The 26,132-nt window shown below is 38.1% G+C and overlaps 1 protein-coding gene across 3 annotated transcripts in view; it reads right to left on the bottom strand.

Annotated features, from left to right (window-relative positions):
* Positions 1-26,132, bottom strand: part of pcsk5b (proprotein convertase subtilisin/kexin type 5b) — a 53,627-nt gene that overhangs the window by 19,407 nt on the left and 8,088 nt on the right. The window contains exons 5-23 of one of the 3 annotated variants that reach the window (XM_053504645.1): positions 25,952-26,028; positions 22,520-22,608; positions 22,145-22,317; positions 20,554-20,766; positions 17,859-17,959; positions 16,704-16,807; positions 16,059-16,176; positions 15,701-15,889; positions 15,458-15,594; positions 15,217-15,342; positions 14,992-15,094; positions 12,772-12,965; positions 12,498-12,582; positions 10,891-10,994; positions 10,514-10,652; positions 10,286-10,401; positions 3,708-3,810; positions 3,378-3,514; positions 868-1,068 (exon numbers count right to left, since the gene is read on the bottom strand). In XM_053504645.1, the coding sequence (XP_053360620.1) occupies positions 868-1,068; positions 3,378-3,514; positions 3,708-3,810; positions 10,286-10,401; positions 10,514-10,652; positions 10,891-10,994; positions 12,498-12,582; positions 12,772-12,965; positions 14,992-15,094; positions 15,217-15,342; positions 15,458-15,594; positions 15,701-15,889; positions 16,059-16,176; positions 16,704-16,807; positions 17,859-17,959; positions 20,554-20,766; positions 22,145-22,317; positions 22,520-22,608; positions 25,952-26,028 (2,509 nt within the window). Of the gene's footprint in view, positions 1-867; positions 1,069-3,377; positions 3,515-3,707; positions 3,811-8,561; positions 9,091-10,285; positions 10,402-10,513; positions 10,653-10,890; positions 10,995-12,497; positions 12,583-12,771; positions 12,966-14,991; positions 15,095-15,216; positions 15,343-15,457; positions 15,595-15,700; positions 15,890-16,058; positions 16,177-16,703; positions 16,808-17,858; positions 17,960-20,553; positions 20,767-22,144; positions 22,318-22,519; positions 22,609-25,951; positions 26,029-26,132 lie in introns of those variants that run through there. The other 2 variants (XM_053504644.1, XM_053504643.1) reach the window with 2 other exon arrangements.

The raw sequence follows: 26,132 nt of genomic DNA, 5'->3' as shown, positions 1-26,132 counted from the left end.
TGTGGTCGTCATTCTAATTCCTAAGTGCTCCCTGGGGTTGAGGTCAGGGCCCTGTTCATGTCATTCAAGTTCTTCCTTGGCAAACCATGTCTTTATGAATCTTGCTTTGTGCACAGGAGCATTGTCACACTGGAACAGGTTTGGACCACTAAGTTCCAGTGAAGGTAAATTATTATGCTACAACATACATAGACATTTTATAAAGCTTGCAGAACATCTGAGAAGAACCCACAAGTGTCCAGAAATCTTTAGGTGTATGATGCATGGCGTACACAAGTCAGTACACAAATTCAGCAAACATGAGATTTCCAGAATGAATCTTTCAGCATAACTTGTTTCAGCAAGATTATAATGAAACAATAATGAAATGATAATGAAATGCCGACACACTGACTACATCCAATTATGATATAAAATGGTTGTTTGATAAGTTGATGATAAGTTTTTCACAATGATGGGAATCCCAAACAAAACAATCTAAGCTGTTACAGTTATTATATTTATAGAATTCTTATAGTTATTAGCCTTTTTTTCTCAACATGGTTGCAAAAAAAACATGAGGAGGTAACATTATTTATGATCGGTGTAGTCAAATTAGTGTAGTAGAGAAGCATTTTAAAATCAATATTTTATACTACTGTACTTCTGTCTGTGATGTGCAATTTGATTTTAAACATTGTCGGTCTCTTATGTATTAATGTTATTGATAGCAACTCTGAAGATGTGAACATTCACAAGCCTTGTTTGGCTCTATATGCTTTGGATCAGTCGGCACAATTAACTCGTTAATAGAGGAAAGAAAAAAGGCAAAAGATATCTTGTGGTGAGGAACAGGAAGAAAAACTTTCTAGACGTTGGAAAACTGACCGCCTTCGCAGTCCAGCTTGATGCACACACCGTCCTTGAAGTAGAATGAAGACATGCATTGAATACAGTGCGTCGCGCTCGTGCAGCTGCTGCAGTTTGGAGCGCAGGGCTCACACGTGCTTTTCTCCGAGTAGTAGTGTGACTGTGGACAGCTTTCCACACACTCACCACCGAGCAGGTAGCGTTCCACCTCAAAGTTATCTGTCAACAATTACACACAAATGAAATAGATATGAAACAACAGTGTGAACATGTTAAAATGCATTTTTCTGTATTAGTACAGTGACACCGGCTAATGTAGCTAGCAGGTTGGCCATCTTCCTTACATCATTCCCAAAGTAAAGGAAAAAGTGTTCTAGTTAGTGCTTTCTGATCCTGAAAGGTAAATTAGCACTTCTCATTCCTGAAGTATGTTCTCCATTTATTCCTGAAGTAAATTTATACTTTCTGTTCCTGTAGTAAAATTCCTTTCCTGAGGTAAATTAGCACTTGCTATTCCTGAAGTGAGTTTTGCATTCCTGAGGTAAGTTACAGCTTTCTATTCTTGTATTAAATTTTCCATTCCTGAGGTAAAAGCAGTGCTTTCTATTTCTGTTTTAAGGTTTTCAATCACTTCTGAGGTATCTTAGCACTTTCTATTCCTGAAGTATGTTATCCATTTATTCCGGATGGAAACAAGCAGTTCATATTATTTTAGTACGTTTTCCATCCAATCCTGAGGTACTAACTGTAAGTTAGTGCTTTCTATTAATGCATTAAGGTTTTTATTGATTTCTGAGGTACTGTATATTAGCGCTTTCTGTTCCTGCAGTTAGTTTGCATTTCGGAAGAAAGTTAGCACTTTCAGTTCCTGAAATAAGTTTTCCATTCCAGAGAGGCGGACTAGAGCTTTTCATTCCTGAAGTTACTATTCAATTCAGTGCTGAAGTAATTTTACACTGCATATTGCTGTAATTTTTCATTTTGAACTTCGCAAGTTAAATTCCTGAAGTAAGTTTTTCATTTCTGTGGATTGAATTAGCGCACTTTATTTCTGAAGTAACTTCTCTATCCTTGAGGTAAGTTAGCACTTTTTCATTTTTGATGTACATTAGCACTCTTTGTTCTGGTAGTACATTTTCCACTAAAATAAATTTACACGTTCTATTCCATTAATAAAATTTCCTTTCCTGATAAAAGTTACTGCTTTCTATTCCTGAAGTAAAAATACACTTTGCATTCCTGTAGTACTACAAGTTTTACATTTCTGAGGTAATTTAATGCTTTTAGTTCCTGAAGTAACTAGCAAGTTCTATTCCAGTGGTAAGTTTTTCCATTCCTGAGGGGTAAATTTGGCATTTCATTTCTGAAGCAACTTTTCCCTATCTCTAAGGTAAATTAGTACTTTCTATTCCTTTATTAAGCTTTTCATTCATTTCTGAATTAGATTGACATTTTCTATACTTTTAAACTAAAAAATTCAGAAATAGAAAGCGCTAATTTACCTCATGAATGGAAATTTTTTTAGTTTCTGAGGTAGCACTTTCCTCCCCAAACGCTTCTCATAACGGACTGACAACTAGCTTTATGTTAGTATTAATGAAGACATTTCCAGTTTCTTACTTCTTGTTCTACACACCTACAGTGTTACAGTTATGAGGATTTTTTTTTTACTGTACATGTAATTGACAAATTTTGTGTAAATGTTTTATTTGCTGGTGGTTGATGAAAAAGGCAGCTATATCCAGCTAACAATGAAAATATCTTCAAGCATCCTTTCCCAAAGAAATTTGCATTTACTGGCAACATTAGGTAGGTATGGTTACATGGTACTGTATCATTACAAAATTATATTAGAGTTTGTAGGCATTTAAGTTTTCTTTGTAGGTATTTTAGATCCTTTTGTAGGTTCTTTTGAGGTAGAAAAAGGTAGGTATGTGCTGATAATTCATTAAATAACACAACCACTGTCCATTTTATTAAGAACACCTGCACATTCATGCTATAATCAGCCTCACATAACAGACACAACAGTCTCTAGGATCTACAACCAATGGTATGAAAAACAACAAAACAATAATGGCAAAAATTTAGTGAGCAGAAATATGTTTATGAAGAAGGTCAGAAGAGGATAGGCAGTTTCAAAAGTAATAATCATAGTGTAATGTATCTCAGAAAACACTTGTGACTGATTGGCTGCAGCAGAAGTCATTTTTGTGTTTGCGAAATTAAATCCTATAAAACGCATACATTCTATACATATATATATGTAAATGATTATACTGCTCAAAAAATGAAGGGAACACTTATCCCCAGTTTGACTTAAATACAACCGTAAATATGTTTAAGGGCTGTTCAAGTCAAACTGGGACAACGTGTTCCCTTCTTTTTTTTTTAGCAGCATAATTTAGTTCAAGAAGCAATAAGAAAATAATTTTTGGGTCTGATATGGGATATGCGATTTGTGGTTAGTCCTTGGTATAGTAGCTGTCTGTGTGTATTTTTGTATTTTTAGAATATATTAAAACTACCTCTGCTGCAGCTGGTGCATTTGTCAGGACCCTCATCAGTACACTCATGACATGTATGATGGCAGCGATGACATTGCTCATCCTTTTTGTACTTTCCAGACTCACACTTTATAACACATTGTCCATCATCAAAGAACCTGCAGCGAAACAAAATCGGTAGCAGTTACCTTGGCATTTTGAAGATTAAGTAAAATCTTAACAATAAAAGTGAACATATACTGTAGGACAGTTTATGCAACCAGTGCACATGTCCGCTCTGATGTCCATTTGCATGAATATTATTACGAGCAGTGCAAAAGCTCTTCCTTTTAAAGTTACCAATTGACTTACCTAGTCAATATGCAGCTCAGGCAGTGCTTGCTTGTTGGTCCGTTACACTTATAGCAAGTACTGTCACATGGAGAACATTTCCCAGAATCATCCACATAATGACCTGAGGGGGGAAATAGAGGTTGCTGTTTTAAATGTAGCCTTCCAAAAAATAAGTAGTCACCATAGCAGGTACTGAATAACACATATCATCAGCACTTGAATAACTCAATTAGAAAAACTAATGTGATGCAATGGCAAATATCATGGAAAACTTGGCAAACAGGTATAGAACAGAAAATAAAAGTAAAGATAGGACAATGAGCTTACCTTAGTTTTACCAGTTCTTACGTCTAAAAGGTTTACAAGCATTTGATAAACATTGAATAGTCTATTTAAAGCACCTTGTAAGTCAAAGAATTTATATATAATATCATGAGCATGAGTGCTGGATCCAGTAACTAAGATTTCAGAAATAATATGGCCAGTTTTGTTGGTTATTTTTGCTCCACCAATGAAATAAATTTCACAGCTCGATAGTGTTGTCTGTTGCAATGCCAAAGCACAGACTGACTGACTGACAGCCCATGTCGATTTTAGTAATGGTTTAAGTGTAAATAACAACTCTTACATTAGGTATTTTGTATAACTATTGTATGAATGGATCAATGTTTTAGATGGCATAGTCACATTGTACATAAAAAAAAACTTTTGGTGCATCCAAACCCTGCAACACACTTACACCCTGTTAAGCACCATTCAGTTAAAACACACCCAAATTTTAAGGTTAATGTCATGGGTTAGGGATGGGCCCATATAAAACAAGGATTTTCTCAGAATTTTATCAAATCTAAACTTTCTAAACAGTTTACTCAGACGTCTGATGTCTTGATTATGGTTAATAAGCAATAAGCAAAAGCGGGAATGCATTTTATGGCTCTCTAATCTGACAGTTACACAAACTATGTTCAGACAGAAAAGCAGATGTTTTTTTTCTTTTAATAAATCTGATATGCAGACTATATGTTTGAGTAACCAAGTTGTGTAGTCTGTTTCAAGTACAGTCACATTTATGCACATATCTATAACCGCTGGGTGAGTAGTGTTTCATTTATAAAATATAATATTATTAAAATACTAAAATTTACCTAATTTTTCTTTCTTGGTGTGGTCTACAAATTTCAAATAAGAGTGGCATGTGTCGTTTCCGCTGCTGCTTTTACCATGGGCACTACGGATATTCGAGGTTCTCCCCAGTGACATGATTTTTTCTCTTTTATCTGATTTCATTTAGCTGTCTGGACATAGTTACAAACAGCCATTGCACATAATTTCTGCCTCTAACAACATACACTGAGAAATGCGCTGCATTTTCATTCACAAATGTTTTTTTTTTTTAAAAAGGAAGAAAAAACCCACACAAAACATAGCTCCATTTATGTACTATGGGAACATTTGAAAGGATCCATCTGAGCATTAGTACAATGCTGTCGGTCCCTGAAGGAGACCAGACATTCAGCATAACCTTTGACCACTGACTGATGGATGTGTTTGAGGACAGCTGGGAGTTTTCCCATAAAAAGGGTTGGTGGGCTATAGGAGGCTGACCTAAGGCTTACGCTCCAGTACACCCTATTGAATTTTGGTGCTTCTGAACAGAACTCCTAGCAGTGACCCTGCATGCCCTGAATTTGGCCTTACACAACACAAATTGTCAATCATTTGCTTTAAAAAGCTAAAAAATTCAACGTCATGTCATTCCCAGAAAGTGCAAGAATGTCTCCATTAGGAACCTGAATACATTTTATATTATTCCGCTCTCATTAAGAAAAGTATTTTATGGTAGTATTATTTTAAATAATAGATACTTTAATATTCAAGTACTAAAATTCCTAACATCAAAATGTAATATTCTAGAAAGGGGAGGAATATTACACTCCCACACACATGCCCTGTGAGACCTAGGGGAAACTTAAAAAATCTCAGCAACACTGCACAAAAAAAAAATGTGCCTGGCTACATACATACCACGCTGTGCATTTCTTCATATTAAACGTATTTAAATTATATAGATTCAATTAAAGGGAATTTTTTTTTATTGGGACAGGCTGCAAAGTGCCCAAATATATGATTTAAAAATTGGTTGTTTATGTAACAAACCCCATTTCCTTCTTTATCTGTTCCAACCACTCAGCATCACCAGTATACTACAGTAAATGCTAGCTTGATCTTCATCATCTGCACCTGTTTCTCATCGGTTCATGTCTCAAGTTAGATGTGTTTTTTTATGCTTGAATTACTCAAACAAACCAAAACATTTACTTGAAAACCCAGGGACTGGGCTGAAGATAAGAGAGAACCAAAAAGTCCTTCAGGAAGCCTGGAAAGCTATTACTCAAGAATATATAAAAAATATTAAAAAAAAAAAAAAAATCTAATTCTTAGAAAGCAAAATATGAAGAAATGAGGGAAAGACCATTGGCAGATAGTACAACTAAAACAGACGCTGGCCAAACTGATGTGGTTATGAAAGTCAAACTGTAAATACAGTTACATAAAATGTACTTGCTTTGATGGATTTCCAAATAAAATAAGAAGCTTCAAGCCAACATCATCATAATAAAAAGAAGAACCACCACCTAACTAGCCTTGATAGAATATTTTCTACTCATTGTGTCTCAATTACACAAGCTTTGTTTGTATGAATTTTTTTAAATAAAATTAATGCTTGAACCTATTTGAACAAACAAAATTAATTTACTATGCAAGCCCTACCTGATAAAGCAGAGATCACGAGTAAACATTGGGGACAAGGAATCTGAAAAGATTTTAAATAGTTCAAGCGACGTTGTAGTGCAAATATTCTGCCTTTTTTCAATCAGTTCTTATTATGCGGATGGCTTCGTGTTGCCCCAACACAAATAACTAGGCATTCTCTCGCTCAAGCTGTGAATTGTTCCCTTCAAAACAAAGAAAACAAGAGGACTGATGCATTCCCGCACAACCAGCGCACCCCCCCCCCCAACCCCCGCCCCAAGTCAACGTTTTTACTACTGCTAACATTTCCGACAACAGTCATAGCATGGCAGAAACTAATTCGATCGTTACTATATAAGGAGTAAGGGAAAAATCATTTCATCTACACGACCAGGGATGTCTATTTTTTATTTTAAAATTCATTAATTAAAAGATCAGTAAACGGTCCCATCCACATCCCTCTATGAGGGCTCTTACAACAATAAATCCTCTATATATTCTTGAGGTTGTCTAGAAACAGAAATATAAAAATTTATTTAAAATTAAAAAAAAACAAAAAAAACCTTCCCCAAAGACAGCAAAAGAAACTGGGCTCAAATGCTTTTAAGTTGAAAGTGATCAATAACGTGTACATTGTCAGAACAAAAGTAAAACATTTATACACACAAGTTATGTAATGTTGCATGTAGTGTATCTGCAAAAACCTTTATGGTTATACCATTTTCTTTGTCAAATAAATGCAAACATGAAAATACATGATTTCCCAGAACATCCCACCCATGTCCAAAAAAAAGGACCGTTTTGAATCTTTTTTTTTTTTTTTTTAATATAAATAAAAGGTTACATCATCTCAAACCACTTGGCATCAAATGAATTAAAATCAATTATTCATAAATAAGACATAAAAATCTTCTAAGCACAAGTAAATCGATCAAATGCCTTACAGGAATAAAATACTCTACTCCATTTTGCCTAGTACAATTAGTAAACATATTCTCTGTATATTTAGACCTTTGAGAATTAAGGAGTTCCTCACTCCCAAGAGTTGTTCTGTAGCAGGGAATATATTTGGACCCGGTTTGTCACAGTGGATCCAGCATAACGTTGCCACAGGTTCTAAAACTGTGGTTTGTATAATACCACAGAATTTGTAACAATCCCATATAATTAGCATTAGTTATTTTGCCATAAACATCTTTCTTTAAAAAAAAAAAAAAAATTATATAGAAAAATTGATTATGCGTTATACCCTTAAGCTACTTCTTAAAACCTAGTGTGAATAATGAGCTATGCTGGAATTAGACTTTAACGTCATTCTGTCTGTAGACATAAAACTAGTTTAAATGGGAGGTTTTTTTTTTGTTGTTGGTAGTGGTGTTTTCTTTCTTTTTTTATTTATTAATAAGTCAATAATTTACACAGAAGACAGGACAGCGCAGTACACAGGCCTCATATAAGACTGTTAGAACACACCAGCATGTCTCATTAGGTCATGTTTGGCTATTTTCAAATTGAATCATTTCATCTTTTCCACCATTAATCACATCATCACAGACAACCTGAACATGCTGTACTGCTGAAATGAGGTTTAAGCTCCTTTAATTTCAGTAAAAAAAAAATGTTTGTAAAATAATTGGAAATAAGAGAATGTGTGCATTAATTGGTTATTAAGTGGACATTAATGTGACCTAGTAGAGGTAAAACAGGAAAAAGACTAGTTGATTGCTAAGCTATTTACCTTATAAGAACCAAGTGTCTTATAAAGGTTTTGTAAACAGTCTTGGATATTAAAATGAAAATACTATTACTACATGCATATGTCAAGTCCAAGTAGAGCATGAACACCACACACGAACACCCATGCACACGTGTGCACGCAGTGCGTGCACACACACATCCACACCCACACATACATACATACACAGAGCCTGAGGCAACCATTATTTTTTTTAAACAGTTGAAAGTTAGTTGCATTTACGATACTGGTTAAAACTATGCCACTTAAACCTAAGTTTTTCCTGAACTGATCTTGGTTAAAAAAATCTAGATTGTTAACTTTAGGCGTTTCCTCCGCTCATAGTCGTGTAGTTGAAGCGGAAAAACAATAAACGGCTTCAGTGATGGTTTCAAATTTATTTATAAAATGCACAAACTGGGCTTAAGTCATCTTTCATCATACTGTTAGAGGACAAAAACAAAGAAACATCACTTAGTCAGTCAGTGTGCCTCTCTGATTTTATCTCTGGACCCAAAGGAAAATGAAAAAAAAAGGGGGGGGTTTACAAAAATTTTGGCATCCATGCTTTGGTCACAAAATACTGAACCATATGATTTGTTGTTTATTGTTGATCCCAGTCGCAACACCCTGACAGATTCTTCCAAAACCACACACACATACACACACAGGTAAAGGTAGGTTTGTTGTAGTTCTGGCACCGAGAAACCTCTCAGCATAGTCCCGTATTAGAGGTTCTTGGTTGGAAATATAAATTAGCTGAACGTCAACGACTAACGGGGCCGCTGGGGTTCCTTCAGCCGTTTAGAGAACATGTTCTACAGCAAAGCTGTTGCAGAACCTTCCTCTGGCACAGATTGTTCTTTTTCACCAAAACACAGAAACTTCCCTCAGCCCATGATTCTTCATTTGCTTTCCACAGAGCAGGAAGAGGAGAGAAGAAAGAAAAAAGTACAGCAGACGATTGGGCAGCGAACAGGAAGCGATGCAGATCAGGTGATCATGACAGGTAGCAGGAAACAGGTTTAGAATCCAGCAGACGGGTCGAAGTAACGGGCATCCGTGTACGATTTGGAATCCATCGAAAGGTGCGGAAAAGAGATCATAGGAAGGAGAAGGAGAACACACATTAAGAAACTAATCAGCGATCATGGCAATAATTTTTACAGTGCTTTCATGAGGATCAGGATTTATTGTGCATTTTATGTGTATTATATTTATAGAAATATTGTATAATCTCTGATTCACTGTAAAACAATTTCAAGAAACCTTTTAAAGTTATTACAGGGTGCCCCCAAAAAATTGACATCAAAAAAAGATATGTCCAACAGCATAAGACAATCCTCACTCACATTTTAAGAAAATGTGTGAAAACTAACCACGTTTAATGTCTTACTTTTTCTATCATTGATAATGACAATGTGCTGTTAAAATGGCCACCAAAAAAACGTGTCAAGTTTACTGGACGTGACACCTTTTTTCCTTTTTCTATGGGTCTATGTGAAAGGACAGGACTAGTCTTTGTCCCCACGCCTTTTTCCTACAAGCCTAGAGGAACTCAACCAGATGATCATTAAGAAGATGGAGAATGTTAAGCATGATATGCTACAGCGTGTTTGGCAGAAGCTGGACTACCGACTTGTGTATGCATATTGAACATTTTTGAGGCTTTGTGAAATCATTTATAAAATCTAGATCCATTGGAATTTAGATTTTTTAACATGAAGTTTATTTAATTTCGTTTTCCTAGGACATGCACAGTTAATCAGATATTCATATTTCATATGATGTTACATTTTTGTGGGACACCCTGTACTTTAGAAATCAGTTTAGGATCATTTGTTCAATGTAAAAAAATTTCCCCACTGTAAAAGAACAGACAAATTTGATTTAACAAGCATTTTTAAATACAAGAAATCAGTGAATCAGGCCTTCAGGATAATGAACATTGATTATAATTAAAGACTATAATTTTAGGACTCTTGACTGTAATTACCAACATCAAAGAGCAGCAAAAACTAACGAAAGCGGGAACATGTGTAACACAAGGAGGAGGCTTTTCGAGATAAAACCTGAGTGAATGCGAGTGAATACGCAACTTACTCACCATCTTTGCAGATAGTGCTGACGACACACACACCATTTTCGAGGTTATATCCGTTCACGCAGGCACTGCAGTTTCTATCTCCTGGACCTGTGCATGTGTAACATGTACGATCACACCTGGCAGAGGAACCAGAACAAAAGAATCAAACTTAAAAGAAATTAGGCTTTGGAACACCTTCAATTACTGAATAAAGTGTGTGCGCTTAGTCCGGCTTGATGGGCTACTGACTTGCGGCAAGACTTCTGGACCTCTCCATTGTCTGCAGTTTTCTCTGCCATGTAGTATCCTGGGTTACAACTGGAAACACAACGCCACTCTTCGAGATAGTATCCCTCTGCACATTTAGTGCATGCCTCAATGCCAGTACCTGAGTACAAGACACCTTATACCATCAATCCCACATTCTCATCCATCTTGATAAACAGGTACTGTAAATTTCCTCAAATAAAAAAAACATAAATGTTTGCATAAATGTTTCTCTAAACTAATTAGCAGGAGGTAATTGCTTTACAAACCTAAAAACCAAAACCCTTCCAAACGTTGCCAGAATTCTAAATGAAATGAGCAATGTGTTAAAATAGCAGAACAAAAAAAAGCATAAGTACCTGCACATGTAGCACAAGCAGGATGGCAATGCTCGCATATCCGTTTGTGCCCGTTGTAGTATGTGCCAGCCTCACAGGTCAGCTGACACCTAGTGCCTTGTAGACTAGCGAAAAAAAAAAAAAGTAAATAAAATCAGATATTAAGAAAAAAAAAAAAAAGCAACGGTTGGATTACAGTATGAATAAAAACACAAGTGTTCAAGCGTAACCTCTTCTTGACCCAAGTACAAAATAGTCTAAATAAAATTAATCTCTTATAAAATATATAAAATTTAAAAAAAGATATGTAAAGCAGCTTAATAAAGCATTCCGACAGGATCGACAAACTGCATTTCTACAATTAGTTAATGCGGGTTCCTCTATTACCATGTGTTTAAACAAGGTATTGAATTTCAAAAAGGAGTACCAGCAGAAAACTAGGTGTATTTTAAATTTCAAGCTTGTCACCCATCTTTTAGACCTGTAGTAGTCTAAACAAGTCTGAAAAGTTAAACAAAGCAAGGCCTAAAGTCCAAACACGTGGGTGAAAAACCTTTACGGCAGATTCGGAGAAATCACTTTTCAAACATATTTTAAAATTGTTCACAGAGCACAGCTGCTGTACATTAGGGAGGCTCCATGTGCCATAACCTGTTACTCTTTTTCCCTTGCTTTTTTTTTTTTTCCACCTCTCTCTATTCTTCTCCTACTTCTGTTGCTGGGCACATATGGTAAATCTAAAACACTCTCTAGATAATGTGCTTCAACATCTGAATATCAAATGCTGGCTGGACTGCACGTGTTGAAGGGGTTTCCGACCGCCTTCTTGTAATCGGCCCAGCATGTTCTTTTCCGTGAGCTTCTCTGACTTTCACCACGCTAACCAAGTCCTACAGGTTTTCAACAACACTAACAATATAGGGCCATGATGCAATCCAGTGGGGTGGAGGTTCAGGTTATATTAAAGGACAAAACACGGTCTCAGTTTTAACTGGAAGGATAGACAAGGTACAACAGAAACTTGGTTGTATACGCTGCCTGGCCAAGGAAAAAGTAGCACATTTTAAGATTTAAGCACTCTTTATGCTGCTAGGACTTAATAACTGAGTCCTGGAATATGTCTGTTCAATCAGGGGGAAAGAACTGATGTGATAACCGTACATTCAGGTCATCAGCCGACTTCACTTTGTTGCCACATAATGTTTCTTAGCCTAGACCTGACCAACTTAAGCAACTTCAGATCATAACCCTCCAGAGGCTTGTACACTGGCCACTACACATGATGGGTGCATTCATGCCCTTCCCTTCGTACACTGATGCACCCATCGCTCTGGGATAGACCACATGACCTTTTCAATTGCTTGATGCAGCCCAAAAATTTCAACATGCTGAAATGGCGACTTGTTTTTTTGCATAAGCAGTGTACATTAAGTAGGCAGTGGTTAGCTCAGTGGATAAGAAATTTAATTACTGATCAGAAGGACATATGTTTAAATCCCAGCACTGTGAGGCCATCACTGATAACCTTAAACCCTTAAATGTTCAGATGTTCAGTATAAATGAGAGAAATACGAGTCGCCCCGGAGAATGCTATCAGTGTTGATGCAAAATAAATGAAAAGGAATTACCTGAGCCCTGGCTTACATTCTGTGCAAACATTTGCTGAAGTACATTTCTTGCAGTTCTCGCTGCATTTACGGAACATACCAGCATCTGTAAGAGAAACCAAGGAGTCAAACCTTCAACGTAACAATGTCATGATTAAACCTGATCTGATGCTGGCAAGTTCTAGCACTGCAGTCAGAAGCCTGTGGTTTGGAAAGGAAGAAAAAGGTATACACTGGTTGCAAGTCATTGGCTACATAGTTGCATTACTAAGCTGGAAAAGTAATGGTAACTTACCAGGATCCTGATAGAAGCCCTCGGGGCAAGTATAGAGGCATGCATTGGCTCCCTCTTTGAGGTAAAACCCTTGACGGCAGGAGGTACATTGATCACTGCGGCTACCAATGCAGGATTCGCATAGAGGGGAACATTTCTTACAGCGCCTCTTATCGTCCCGGAAAAAGCCAGGGGGACACTCAGGCACACACATCCTGAGAGGGGGCGAGAGATAGGAATGGAAAGAGAAGCAAGTAAGGGATAGTCATCAGAAACAGACAACTCAGCAGCTGACAGCCATGAGGAAAAGCTTTCCATAAGAGACAAAGGCAAAGGTCTGAGGCTGAGAAACTCATTGGCTGCAGATGTGTACTTTAAGTATAGCTCTGTGTGTGCGCGCGCGAGTGTGTTTTTTCGTACATCCACTTAAAATTTATTTCAAAGAAAACAGAAATCAGCCACAAACACATACATGCATACGGGAACTTTTTCACATTTTCACCCACACATGCACCCAGTACCCAGGATCTCAATGTGTATGTAATAACAGCTCAATCAGAATTAAAGTTTATCATGTAACGAGCTCATGCGGAACATTCTGAATCGGAATGAAATTTCAATCGGAATGAAAGGGGTGGTGTAGAAGTTATCTAATCCATTAAATAGGTACAGTCATGTACTGCCCCTTTTAATTCTATGTTTTTGTGTAAAAACATCATAAACACCTGATCGTAGCAGGTCTCTCCGTATTGGGCAAATACAACAACAATATGAAGCCGAGAAAAAAAGAAAAGAACTAAGTAACCCTTTTACAGGATTTAAGAGAGTCAGTTGCAACCAGGTGCTGCTAATAATCAGCCCTTGATTAACTGATCATCACCTCTATAAAAGGAAAAGTGTTGTCAGTTTGCTGGTATGGAGAATTCAGCTGTGTGTTAACACCATGCCAAGAGGGAAAGACGTAAGCAATGGTCTTGGAGACGTAATTGTTACTGCACATCAATCTGGAAAGAGTTACAAAATAATTTCCAAACAATTAGGAGCTCAACATTCGACAGTGAGAAAGATTATTTATTCAGTGGAAAGCATTTCAAGACAGTTGCCAAACTTTCCAGGAGTTGACGTCCCAGCACATTCAACCCAAGGACAGACAGGGCAATGCTCAGGGAATAGAAAAAAACCCAACAGCTACATCTCAGATCCAAGAGGCCTCATTGAGCATGTTAAAGTCTAAGATGGTACAATTAGAAGAAGACTGAACAAGTACAGTTTGTTTGAAAGAGTTCTTCTGGAATATTGTCCTATGGACAAATGAGACCAAAGTGGATAATTTTTTTAATTTTATTTTTTTTACTTTAATGCCCAGCGCCATGTTTGCCAAAAACCAAACATAATATCAGCAAAAACATGATGTTTGATGAGTGAGGGGTGATGATTTGGGATTGTTTTTGCAGCCACAGGACGTGTGAACCTTTTGAGTCGACCATGAACACCTCTATAAACCAGAGTATTCCAGAGCCAACAAGAAGGCCATCTATTAGCTCAAGCTTGCAACAAATTGGTTCATGCAACAGCACAATAGTTTGAAGCCACCAGTAAATCTACATTAGAATGGTTGAAAAATAAAACAAAATAGAAATTTTACAATGGCCTAGTTAAAGTCCAGACCTCAACCCAACTGAAACGCAGAGGCAGGACTTTAAGAGAGCTGTGCATAAGCGAATGCCCAAAAACCTCAGGGAACTGAAGCAATGTTGTATGAATGGGCCAAAATTCCTCCACAATGATGTAAGAGACTGATAAAGTCACACAGAAAATTATTACTTTTTACTATTTTTGCTGATAAAAGTGGATCTGCAAGCTATTAAATCAGGGTGCTTAGTATTGCTCACATTTTTTTGGCTTCACTTTTATTAAATAGATACTGGTGCAGTAAACAAAAAAGTTACATGTTTGAGGTTGTATTTGCTTAATAATGAGACCCACTACAATCAGATGATTATGTTTGTACACCAAAACACAAATTTAAAAGGAGAAATACTAAGAATCGTGCCGAGTGCGCTTACTAGTTCACCTGAGAAAAAAACATTCCTTGTTAACATCAATAATGAGCAGTGTTTAAAATCATAAACCACAGTTTATAAAGAAAATTCTTTTTCAGAATATTGTTACCCTGATTTTTCTCGCCACAAGAGAATACATGATAGTATCAATATCCATGCACACATACACGGGGTGTACCTGGTGTTGTTTTTAAACTTGAGGAAGTAGTGCAGACAGTTGATGCACTGATGGGGCCCGGGGCCCTCGCAGCCGTTTTCGTTGCACTCCGGGTCACAGGTGCCTTACAAGAGATGACAGATTTCTATGATCAAAGAATGGGACTCTGCTTTGAATGGGCAGAATGCATTACTCAAAAAACTCTGGCAACCTTCCCAATGTTAGTGCTGACCGAGGCTGACTTACCCGCATACTCCTCGCCATACTCGTCCTCAACTGGAGTATCCTCCACAGAGCGAGGCTTGTCACTACGGGAGGAATAAGGGTGCACTGAGGTACCATAAAGCACCAACGACCACTCCTTCAGTTTGCCTTTGACGTTAGTGAATACAAAAAATAATAATAATAATAATAAAAATATTAATTCTGCAGGAAATGTAGTAGATTTTTTCCAGTTTTATAAAAAAAAGGTATGATGTGTAAATACCTGGAGCTTTCTGACTCCGGACTTGTGAGGGCGAGTCATAGACCTCGAGAATCCAATCTCCAGCGGCTTTCTCTCCCCAGCAGTGAGTGGTCATGAACTCCCAGTTCTTAAAGCCCTCCATGGAGTGGTCAAACAGTCTGAAAGATATACCACGGTGAACATCCAGAGCAGGCCTTTCTTTTCCTTTTAACCCGCCAGAAAGTTTCCAATATTCATATGAAACTGCCAAAACTGCAATTTTACCTGTTGGCAAGGAGCTGCGACTTTGTCCCTGATGGTGAAGTCAAATTAATCGACAAGTCTCCTCGTCGTGGGTGGGTTATGGTGATGCGTACAACCACGTGTTCCAAATAAATGACGTGGTGATTCGCATTATCTGTGCAGCCCGTTGCCTTGTAAACAGAGCGAACAACATGCTCTGGGCGAATTGTCCTTTAGAAGGAAGAACACACACAAAAAAAAAAAAAAAAACTTGGCTTTGCAATGGAAACATAAATCTGGGCGTTGTAGATATAAAACGGAAGACGTGAGAAAGGGAAAACTCATATAGACAAGTATTGTCATGTTGATGAGTCATGTAATGATGATGTGATAAATCTACCTTATTTGCCTATCTGCGTTTTCCACACATATATGCTGTTGGGGAACTTGTTTCCATCTCTCAGCTTCTTTGACCATGGCCTCCGCATCCATGAGCCCAAAACCATATAGGTGACTTACTGTAGGTGTATGTAACAAACAACAACAAACGGTGACATGAAGGACCTCGTTACAACGCAAATAGTATAAGATTGTTTGTTCATGAATAAAGGATCTAAAATATTAGAACTTGTTAGACATGCCAACTTCATCTACACGTCATCAGTGATAATATCTGATAGTCTTGCTATCTGGCAATTTAGCGGTTAATATACAGCTACAAACTTGGTATTATTTCAGCAGTGGGTTATAACTCCGGTTACTCCGATAACAAATTTGTTATCGAAATTTGAGTTTTAGAATAACAACAAGAAAACATCCTTAAGTGGAGAAGTAAACGTTTTGCAGTGATGAGTCTACCACCACGCTGGTGACCTTTGATTAGAACGTTTCTGAGGAAGTTCATTCCAAGTTTTCTTTAGAAACACTGCTCATGTCGATAAGAGCGAGGACACAGCTCCGACTGAATTGGAGTTTTAATATGCAAAGCAGGTTAGTAAGGTGCTATAATTGGATAGGCCTCATAAGGAATGTATAAGCCCAGTACCATTGTAGCCTGCTGCATTGGTTTTCCAGTCAGGAGCACTGAGATGGCCAGCTCGTGATGTTTTCACAATGATGTGCTGTACATCCCTCCACGTCAAGAGAGGGCTAGAAGGCAAAAAAATATATTATTATATTTATTAAATTCAAAGATATTTTAGTCTAATATCTCTCATCATGATCACAAAATACGTTAGGATATTATCCTTTGCTTTTATCATTTCCTTAGATCATAATAATACGCCATGCATGGTGGTATCAAATAGCATCTACATGCTAAGCATTATATACAGTGCCGTGACTATAATTCAGTATTTGCCTTGAATTTTTTTTGCATATTTTTCACACTTTGGTGATTCAGATCATCCAACAAGATTTGACAGGGAAATTTACTTAGACTACATAAATACATTTTTTTTTTTTAAATGATTTCATTTATTAACGGAAAAATCTGTCCGAACCTGCCTGACCCTATGTGAAAAAGTAATTGCCCCCACCAGCAAGTCCACCTCTGAATGGCTCAAAAAAAAAAAAAAAATATATATATATATATATATATATATATATATATATATATATATATATATATATATATATATATATAAAATAAAATAAAGGTTTTGGAATAGCCTAGTCAAAATCCAGACATTTGAAATGCTGTGGCATGACGTAAACAGGTTAAACCATCCATAGTGGGCCAAAATTCCTTTACAGCAATGTAAAAGATTCACTGCCACTTACTGCAAACGATTATGGCACAACCAGTAATTAATTTTATGGGGCAATTACTTTTTCACACTGGGCAAGGCAGGTTTGGACAGCTTTATTCCCTTAATAAATTAAATCACCTTTTAAAAACGGCACTCGGGTTATCTTGTGTGTAATATTAAAATTTGCTTGATGATCTGAATCATTTAAGTGTGACAAATATGCAAAAAAACTAATTATATAAAAATCACAAAATGAACGTATCTTTATATACTTTAATACCTAATGTCACATATAAAGTTTTGCTTAAAAAATACTTTGAAACAGGTAGCCATGGATCGCACGTGTCAAGTTAGCTAACACATTATAAAAAGCGAGCCGACATTACAAACAGCCTTGGAAAAGTAGATGCGAGGAGTGATTTAGTGCATCTGATTTGAATAAGTCTTACTTTGCCTCCAGGGCAAGGGCAATGATCCCAGCAGCCATTGGGGCTGATGCTGATGTTCCAGTGTGACTGTCTGTGCAGCGCTGCCTTAGATCTGTAGTGATCTAAAGACAGGAAAAGAACAGCGGTTGAGGTTTTGGCAAGTATTTCATGGCACTGTAAAATTATATTAGTACGAAGTGTTCTGATTAAGAGATTACAGGTGTGGAATTTAGTGAGTCTCTCCAAGACTGTCTCGGAGGAAAAGCGATTTCTGTGTGTTCGTGTGTGCGTGCATGTGTGTGTGTGTGTGTAGTTACTGTAGTCATTCACAGCTAGACAACTCCACAATGACCCAGTGACCAACAAATTTAACACCACACATAGAGACAACATAGCATCATGTTCTGAACCCACAAAATGTACCCACAAGTAACGGAATCTCCCTCTCCCTCTCTCTATGAGATGTATGGAAAAAGGCTTACTGTAGCTGACTGTGCCTAGTGCCAAGATTGGAATTGGTATAATTCGCATTGGAAGAACAATTTGCACGGGTGGATTTGGAAAATGTGTTACTCGGGTAAAAAAAAAAAAAAAAAGTCAGTAACTTCAAAAAAAAAAAAAACAGTGAACAATTCATCTCAACTCCAAATGACAAAGATTTCCTTTTTATTTTTTTTTTTTTAAGAACCTTATGTTTTTTATGTTTTTCTGGCTATCACGCTAGAAGCTTGGCACATCTGGGTTTGCAGATCTTTCTCATTCCTTTCTGGAGAAACTCTTAAGTTGTATGGAGAGCATTGATGTGCTGCTATTTTCAGGTCTGGGTTCTGGCTGGGCCACTCAATGACGCTTGCAGACTTGTCTTGAAGCCATTCCCACATTGTTTTGGACACTCTCGGTCATGTTTCTATTCAAATTTTTGCTCAATCCTGAGCAGGGAACTGGCCAGGTGATAGAATTAGGTGAAACAGCAGAATCTTGTTTTACCTGGCCTGAAAGTTCTTTTAAGGAAAATATGATTTTCAAAAGGAGCAACTTCTGTCTGGTTGCTCTACCTTAGCCTTTAGTCCGTTTTTTGGAGGGCTGCAGAGTGGGTTGTCCTTTTAGCAGACATTTCATGTACACACACAAGACCTTCATTAGTCGGGGTTCCATTAGACGGATTTTTGGTTCAAGATCTAGATAGAGTGTCAGTGATTCTGGGTCCAGTATTTTTGCTCTCGGCTTAATTATTCATGGTAAAGACTTAAAAAAATAAAAAATAAAATAAAAACTTTTGCTTCATATTGACATTACAGACCCACGCTGTTGCTGCAACTCAGTTGGCTGCACATCCAGAAAATGGATGTAAATCTGCCGTTCCAACACATCCCAAAAATACTCTATTGGATTGAGATCTGATGACTGTTTAGACCATTAGAGTACAGTGATTTTAACTTTGTGTCACTGTGCATTATCCTATGGTCATAAAGGGATGGACAATGGAATGGTCAGCAACAATATACAAGTAGGCTGTGGCAGTTAAACCATGCTCAATTGGTACCAAGGGGCCCAAAGTGTGCCAAGTAAACCCCCCCCCCCCACGCCATCACCACAAGTTTAAACCAGGATGGATCCATGGATTAAGGCAGGATGGATCCATGCTTTTACATTGTTTACACCAAATTCAGACTCTACTATCTAAATGTAAAAGCAGAAACTGAGACTCTTTAGATCAGGCAACATTTTTCCAATTTTCCATGTTTCAGTTCTGGTGAGCCCATGTGAATCGTATCCTCAGTTTCCTGTTCTTAGCTGACAGGAGCAGCACTCGGTGTGGTCTTCTGCTGTTGTAGCACATCTGCTTCAAGGTTCGACGCGGTGTGCGTTCAGAGATGCTATTCGACTTGTTATAAACTTGAATAAGGCTGGCCATTATCCTCTGATGTCTTGCATCAACAAGGCATTTTCACCCAGTGAATTACCACTCACCGGATATTTTCACTTTTTCAGACCATTCTCTGTAAACACTAGCGATGTTTGTGCATGAAAATCCCAGATCATCAGTTTGGAAAATACTCAGAATTACAACTATGGCATGTTCAAAATCACTTTAATCCCCATTCTGAAGCTCATTTTAAACTTCAGCAGATCTTGTCTACCACGTCCACATGGCTAAATGCACCGAGTGAGTTGCTGCCATGTGATTGGCTGATTAGATATTTACTTTAAAAAGCAGTTGAACAGGTTTAGTATATTATCAGCCAATCAGCATATACAGTATATATGCCTTACCTCTAGAGTTCACCTGTGGTAATTATTTACCAGAAATACCAGTATTTTAAGTTTACGTACAGTTCAGGTTTGTAACAAAATGGAATAAAAAAAAAAAAAAAAAACAGGTGGTTTGCATTTCTTTTTAACACACTTGTATATCAAGTTGATAAAGTACCCTGGAAATGTACTCGGCCATCGTTACTTGCCAATATTTTACAATGCCAATACTGTACGTCACTCAGCTTGCATCACTGAAAAAACTGAAACATTAAATGTTTCTCATACAATATTTTTTCCTAATCTCATTTGTTATACTGGATGTAAAACGCATAAGTTAATAGAGAGGCATTTTAAAAATGTGGTGTTGTTTTTTTTTACATTATTTACTTGCGTTCCTTCATGCAAATAAATAATCTTATTTAGGATTTTGCAAGCTTCCAAACAAACATTTAGAACTTACAATCTTGCGGTCGTAGTTTTCACCGCTGCTGTATGTGGTGGTGAGAGTCGAGGCACATTCTTCCAAGTACCAGGGCTTGCGTCCACTTTCTGCTGTGCTGCTAATGGAGATGGTGTAGATGCTGTTGGTGTAGCCATCACACGAGCAGTGGTCTCGACTCCGCCCACCATTACCTGATGCCCACACGAAAATGGATCCGCGGCCCTTTCTGCCCTGTGAAGGGTAAAACAAAATAATCACTGCCATTGTCAACGATACATAACACACACAAAAACCAATCTTCGTTCATTTCACTGGTTGCAATCAGTTTCCATTCAACGATATTCCACCTTCTTACTAAATCTTGACAGGAAAACCCAAACAGGAGCTGATCACCGTTTCTCTTCGTCTCCATCTTAGATGACACTTGTATAACTCAAGAATGGCCACCGATGCTGCTACAGTGAATATATTTTGTCTACAAAGATTAAAGATCGAGTTGGCAGGATAAGGTAACACATAAAATGCATACCTGAAACACATCTGGACCACATCAAACAAACCTCTGTCACAGGAACCAGACTAATTACTGGCACACCAAATTATGACTCAGACTGCACAAAAGTACATAAAGTAAACTTTGGCACACAGGTTGGATTTGGTCCACCCGCTAGTTTGATTCTGCCCTTCAGCTTGATATTCAAGCTGAACTAAATCTTCCTAACTTAGAAAGAAAATAGTACATTAAGTATTAAACTTACTAAAATGAGAAGTTTTAAACTTCAACCAGGAAAAGCCAAGTAAAACGCTCCTAATTTCTTCCCAGTTCACAAAATGAAGTTATCTAATCAACACGCGGTCCACAGCATTCAAAGGAAAGAAAGAAGCACTTATTTTAAAGAAAGTTCACAAGCATTTGCTTTAAAGGTCTGCATTGTACTATTGTTCTTTAGCAAGTCTCAAAGTTCCTCAAGCTGAAATACCCTCAGATTATGTATATTTTTCCACTATCTTTAGTCCTTCCCCTTCTCAATAACTATGTAAATGAGCTACTGCTGAGCCAGACCCCTCCCTTCTGAGTAACAATCCGGGGAGGGTATATTCCTATATGAGGTCACAATAGGGGGGGTTTAACTGCCTTGATCCAATAATTCCATGAAATGGAAAAGCTAGGATGATTCGCACTTCTCACACTGAAGATCCATCCAAATGTCTAAAAATACCTACAACTTAAATCGATTCCCCTTAAATCAAGCTTTGACTTAAATACAGTTTTATGTTTGATGTGACTACCAGAGCAACAACATGTTTTCTAAAAACAAACACTGAGCCATGATTTATTTTTCTACCTTGTATGTGGAATACGCAGACGTCGTTAATGACGTCATTCTGACCAAATTTAAAAAAGAAATTGACACGTACAGATAGAATTTACACAAAACAAAATAAAAATATTCAATAAAAATGCAATGCAAATTCAACATTGAAAATTAAAATTAGAAGTTGTACGCAAAATTTACACGTGCCATCAGAGTGGAACATATGTACCCTAATGATTTGCTCACAGCTCTGGTTGTTTCATATGACCGTATAATTGAATTAAGCTTTTTACCTGTCGAATGCCGTTCTCAAAAGCCTGTCTGGCAAGTGCCGCAGGTCCATCTACGGTTTTGCCATCATCATCCGGCCCCCAGCTGGCACTGTATATATCAATGTGCTGCGGCTGCAAACTTAGCGACCTCGCCTCCACCATGTCCGTCACGTCTCCATCCAACATGCGCACACCTGTAGGGTGCAAACATGCACTTAAAATTATTATTATTTTTTTTTAAATGGTACAGTTTGGTGGTGGTACATAATGGGAGAGACTGGGTGTGAAAATAGGTAGGACTAAGACTACGCAAGGCCACACAAGTGACACACACGCACAATAGTTCAAGCCACAGCGATGGCAGAAAAATGGGTCAAAGCAATGTAGAGCACTCACCCCCAATCTTGGCGTTGTAGGCAATGCCCACAGTGCAGTGAGAGTTGTTGGCAGAGGCTGCCACTTCTCCAGCGCACCGCGTCCCGTGCCTGAGGAGGACACGAGGGTATAATAAAAGGCCAGAAGTAACACATCATATGCATACTACCAGCCACAACACAACATATTCTGATTGAGAGAGGAGAGAGAGAGAGAGAGGCTACAGGGTTAGTGAGGCAACAGCTGTGCTGAAACTAAACATGCTCATTTCGAGCCAAGTCGGCACAAACACATCGGCTAAATATTTGAGCTATTGGGGGAAAACATTCCCTAGAATCCGTATGCAGATGACACATATAGATGCTCTTAGCGGCGAAGCTGACCCAACCTCAAGCCCACAAACACTGAACACGACAACTCTCGACGAAAAAAATAAATAAATAAATCTAATGAAGTCAAGGTCAGAAAGAGAGTGCATTCCGTTGAGGAACCTCCAGCAGAGAACAGCTGCTCAGAAAAACTCCGGCTGCCATGGTAACCAGCGTCTCAAATCAGAGCCATTTAAAAGGATGATTATTAAAAATATATCCTAATTAAATATATATATATAAAAAAAAATAATCTACAATGTTATTAGACCTCTGGCCAAGTAGGCGTGCATTCACAACAGCAACCATGAGATCATGGTGCACAAAGATCTGTTATCATTCCTAAAGACTGCCTTTTTGTCTAATCAGTACCAAAACTAAGGGAAGGGACAGAATCCAAAAGTCTTTTCCCTCATATGCGTTTTATTCTGTGCTGCAGTACTGGACTCTGTGTACGCTCACATCTGCCAAAGGAATACAAGTCAATGAGAAAACCAGACACACACACACTTACTTTATGTCATTCTGCTCAGCCTACGCAGAACAACCTGGACATTACCTTTATTTCACATAAACACACAGCCACCAAAACACATTTCTCAGACAAAGACCTGCGTCTCGTCTCTATTATTACAGCTATATCAGTACAGCTACTTAGCACACATTACCCTAACATTAAACAACACTGTAAAAGTGTACGATGGTCAACCATATTTTCATCCTTACACACCTTGCGATTATATTCAACTTCTAAATTAAAACTTACCCACACACAAACCCCTCTTTAAATTCATGCTTAGGTTTTGTGTACAAAATACAAAAGTTATCATTTTTCAGCTATATTTTTATTACACATTATGTATTGAAACAGTAAAACCACCTGCCTAAGAGGTTGGTGGTTTCTAAAGGTGTGCTGTGTCACCTGGCACCAAGACATCAAGACAACAGCAGATCCTTTAAGTAATATCTATGTTTCGCTAAAATGCCTCCATGGATCGAAGTGGTTTGTCTAGCTCATCCCACAGATGCACAATCAATCGATGCGAGATCTCGAGAATTTAGAGGTCAACACTTTGAACTTTCTGCCACGTCTCTCGAACAACTGCTTCACGGTTCAGTTCGTGAGTCAACATGGGCGCTCTGACCCATCAGTGCGTGTTCTCACACCTTCCTGTCACAGCCAACCAATTTGCGCAATAGTAGCTCTACTGTGGAATCGGTCCACAGTAGAGCTACTATTCTCGTGACATTTTCAATGACATTTGGTAACGCGGCCATGACCCCGTTCTTGGTTCACCACTATTAGTCCTTCCTTGGACCACACTTTTGGTAGGGACTAACCAGTAATGCTGGGAATCACGTCACCACCTAGGTGCTGATTCAATTCGATTTTAAATCTTTTAAAAGTGCGTTTCTTTCTGTTGCTCCATTTGGAAGCTTGTGCACTCGGTACAGAATCGTTTATATCTAAACCTGGTCAGCTAATCACACTGGTCTTTGATCATTCAAACGGTTCATCTCTATTAGAAGTGTGAAAATATATATTTTTAAAAATCGAAAAAAACAAAAAAAATCTTTTAGTGAATCTAAACAAAACGATAGGGATTCCTAATTGAAACGATTTTTCAACCTCATCTCTACTAATCAGTGAAGATCAGGAGACCCTCACATGTATGGAGATGCTCTAACCCAGACATCAAGCGTCACACTTTGTCAAAGTTGCACGCTTTTTCATGCTTCCAACACGCAGTGCCGACTATGAGAGCCGACTCCTCGCTTGCTGCTGAATCTGTCCCTCCCACTGGAAGGTGCCGTCGTAAAGAGATAATTAATGTTATTGACTTCACCCGTCAGTGGTTTTAATGTTATGGCTGGCACAACATAATACACACATGAAACAGTTGTGGATGAAGCCCATGAGGTGTCAGAATCCCATCTTTAACTGTATGGATTAAACGGAATATTTTAAAAGTTGCCTTAAGTGACAAACGTGCCTTTGTAACGTATATATTTCTAAGCAGCTGAAAATCGCTTCACTTCATCATCTCTGGCGATGAATTATATAATCTATGAATCATATTTCCGGTATATTATTAAAGAAAATGAATGAAACCAAAGCGAACGTGTCACGGCAAGACTTATTACAATATCATGGATCAGGTTCAAGAGTTAAATTAAATAGCAAAAAAAAAAAAAAAATGGAATGGAAATTAGCCAGTTTAACATTTATAGGATTCAGTGAGCACCTTATTAGCAGTTTTGAATAAACTATTCTTTAAAAGCCGGCAGACATCCGGCACAAAGGCACACTCTCAAGCAGACTATATTCTATAGGACGTGCCTATACACGCCATGAAAAAGCTCCCTCTAACCGCACACTTCCTCAGATGAAGAGGTTCAGGTTCCATATTCTCTTGCAAAGTCTCCTCGGGCAATAGAATTACTTAAGAATAGTCGCATTGCCGCTTCTAACAGTTCGAGAGATAAGAAAAAGACGGATCTGTCTAGTCAAAGGTACATTGAGAGAGTCATAGGAGCGTGAACGATCTTTACAAAGCCGTGGTCCGGGAAGCGATGTTATGTCTTTGAAGTAAATGAGAAATAAAAGCCCAGCTGACGCAGCTCTACGTTTTGCTGCGTACACAAGTCGAGACACAAAGAGGACTAAAAATCAGGCAAGGAGTTTAAGACCCGTATGTGTATTTCAAACTCCAACAGAACAGCGCTAGTGCTGAGGAGTAAACCTAGGCCAAGCTTTTTGGCCCAACCTTCCAAAAAAATGCTGCGATGCCATCTGGCACCGGCTCACACATGCTGGCAGCGTGGAAGCCACAGACTAACACACAAACTCACACACACACAGAGAAAGAGAAAGAAAAAGAGAAAGAGAGAGAGAGAGGGAGGAGGAGCATCGTTTTCATTACCACACACAAAATACACAAATCACAACTAAACAACCTTCTCACTTTTGTACACAAATACACACAACAGACACAGACATGCTCTGAAAACACAACCTTCCCACAGGTAAAAACGCTCGGGTAGCGTGGAACGCATTTCCATTCCCCCAGTGCTGCACGCTTACTTGTTCTCATTGCTGGCATCGTATCTGGGCATGGGGTCCAAGTCATTTCCATTTACATCATAACTGGCCTGGTTATCCTGTACATGCAGACCAGAGAGAGAGAGAGAGAGAGAGAGAGAGAGAGAGAGACTAAGGCTTACTGTACTTTAAAATGAGACAAAGACAAAAGACAACTGGAATG

This window comes from Clarias gariepinus, chromosome 9, assembly GCF_024256425.1.
Source record: "Clarias gariepinus isolate MV-2021 ecotype Netherlands chromosome 9, CGAR_prim_01v2, whole genome shotgun sequence".
Taxonomy (NCBI): domain Eukaryota; kingdom Metazoa; phylum Chordata; class Actinopteri; order Siluriformes; family Clariidae; genus Clarias; species Clarias gariepinus.
The sequence above is the reverse complement of the archived record's forward strand: the minus strand, read 5'-3'. Positions and strand labels throughout refer to the sequence as shown.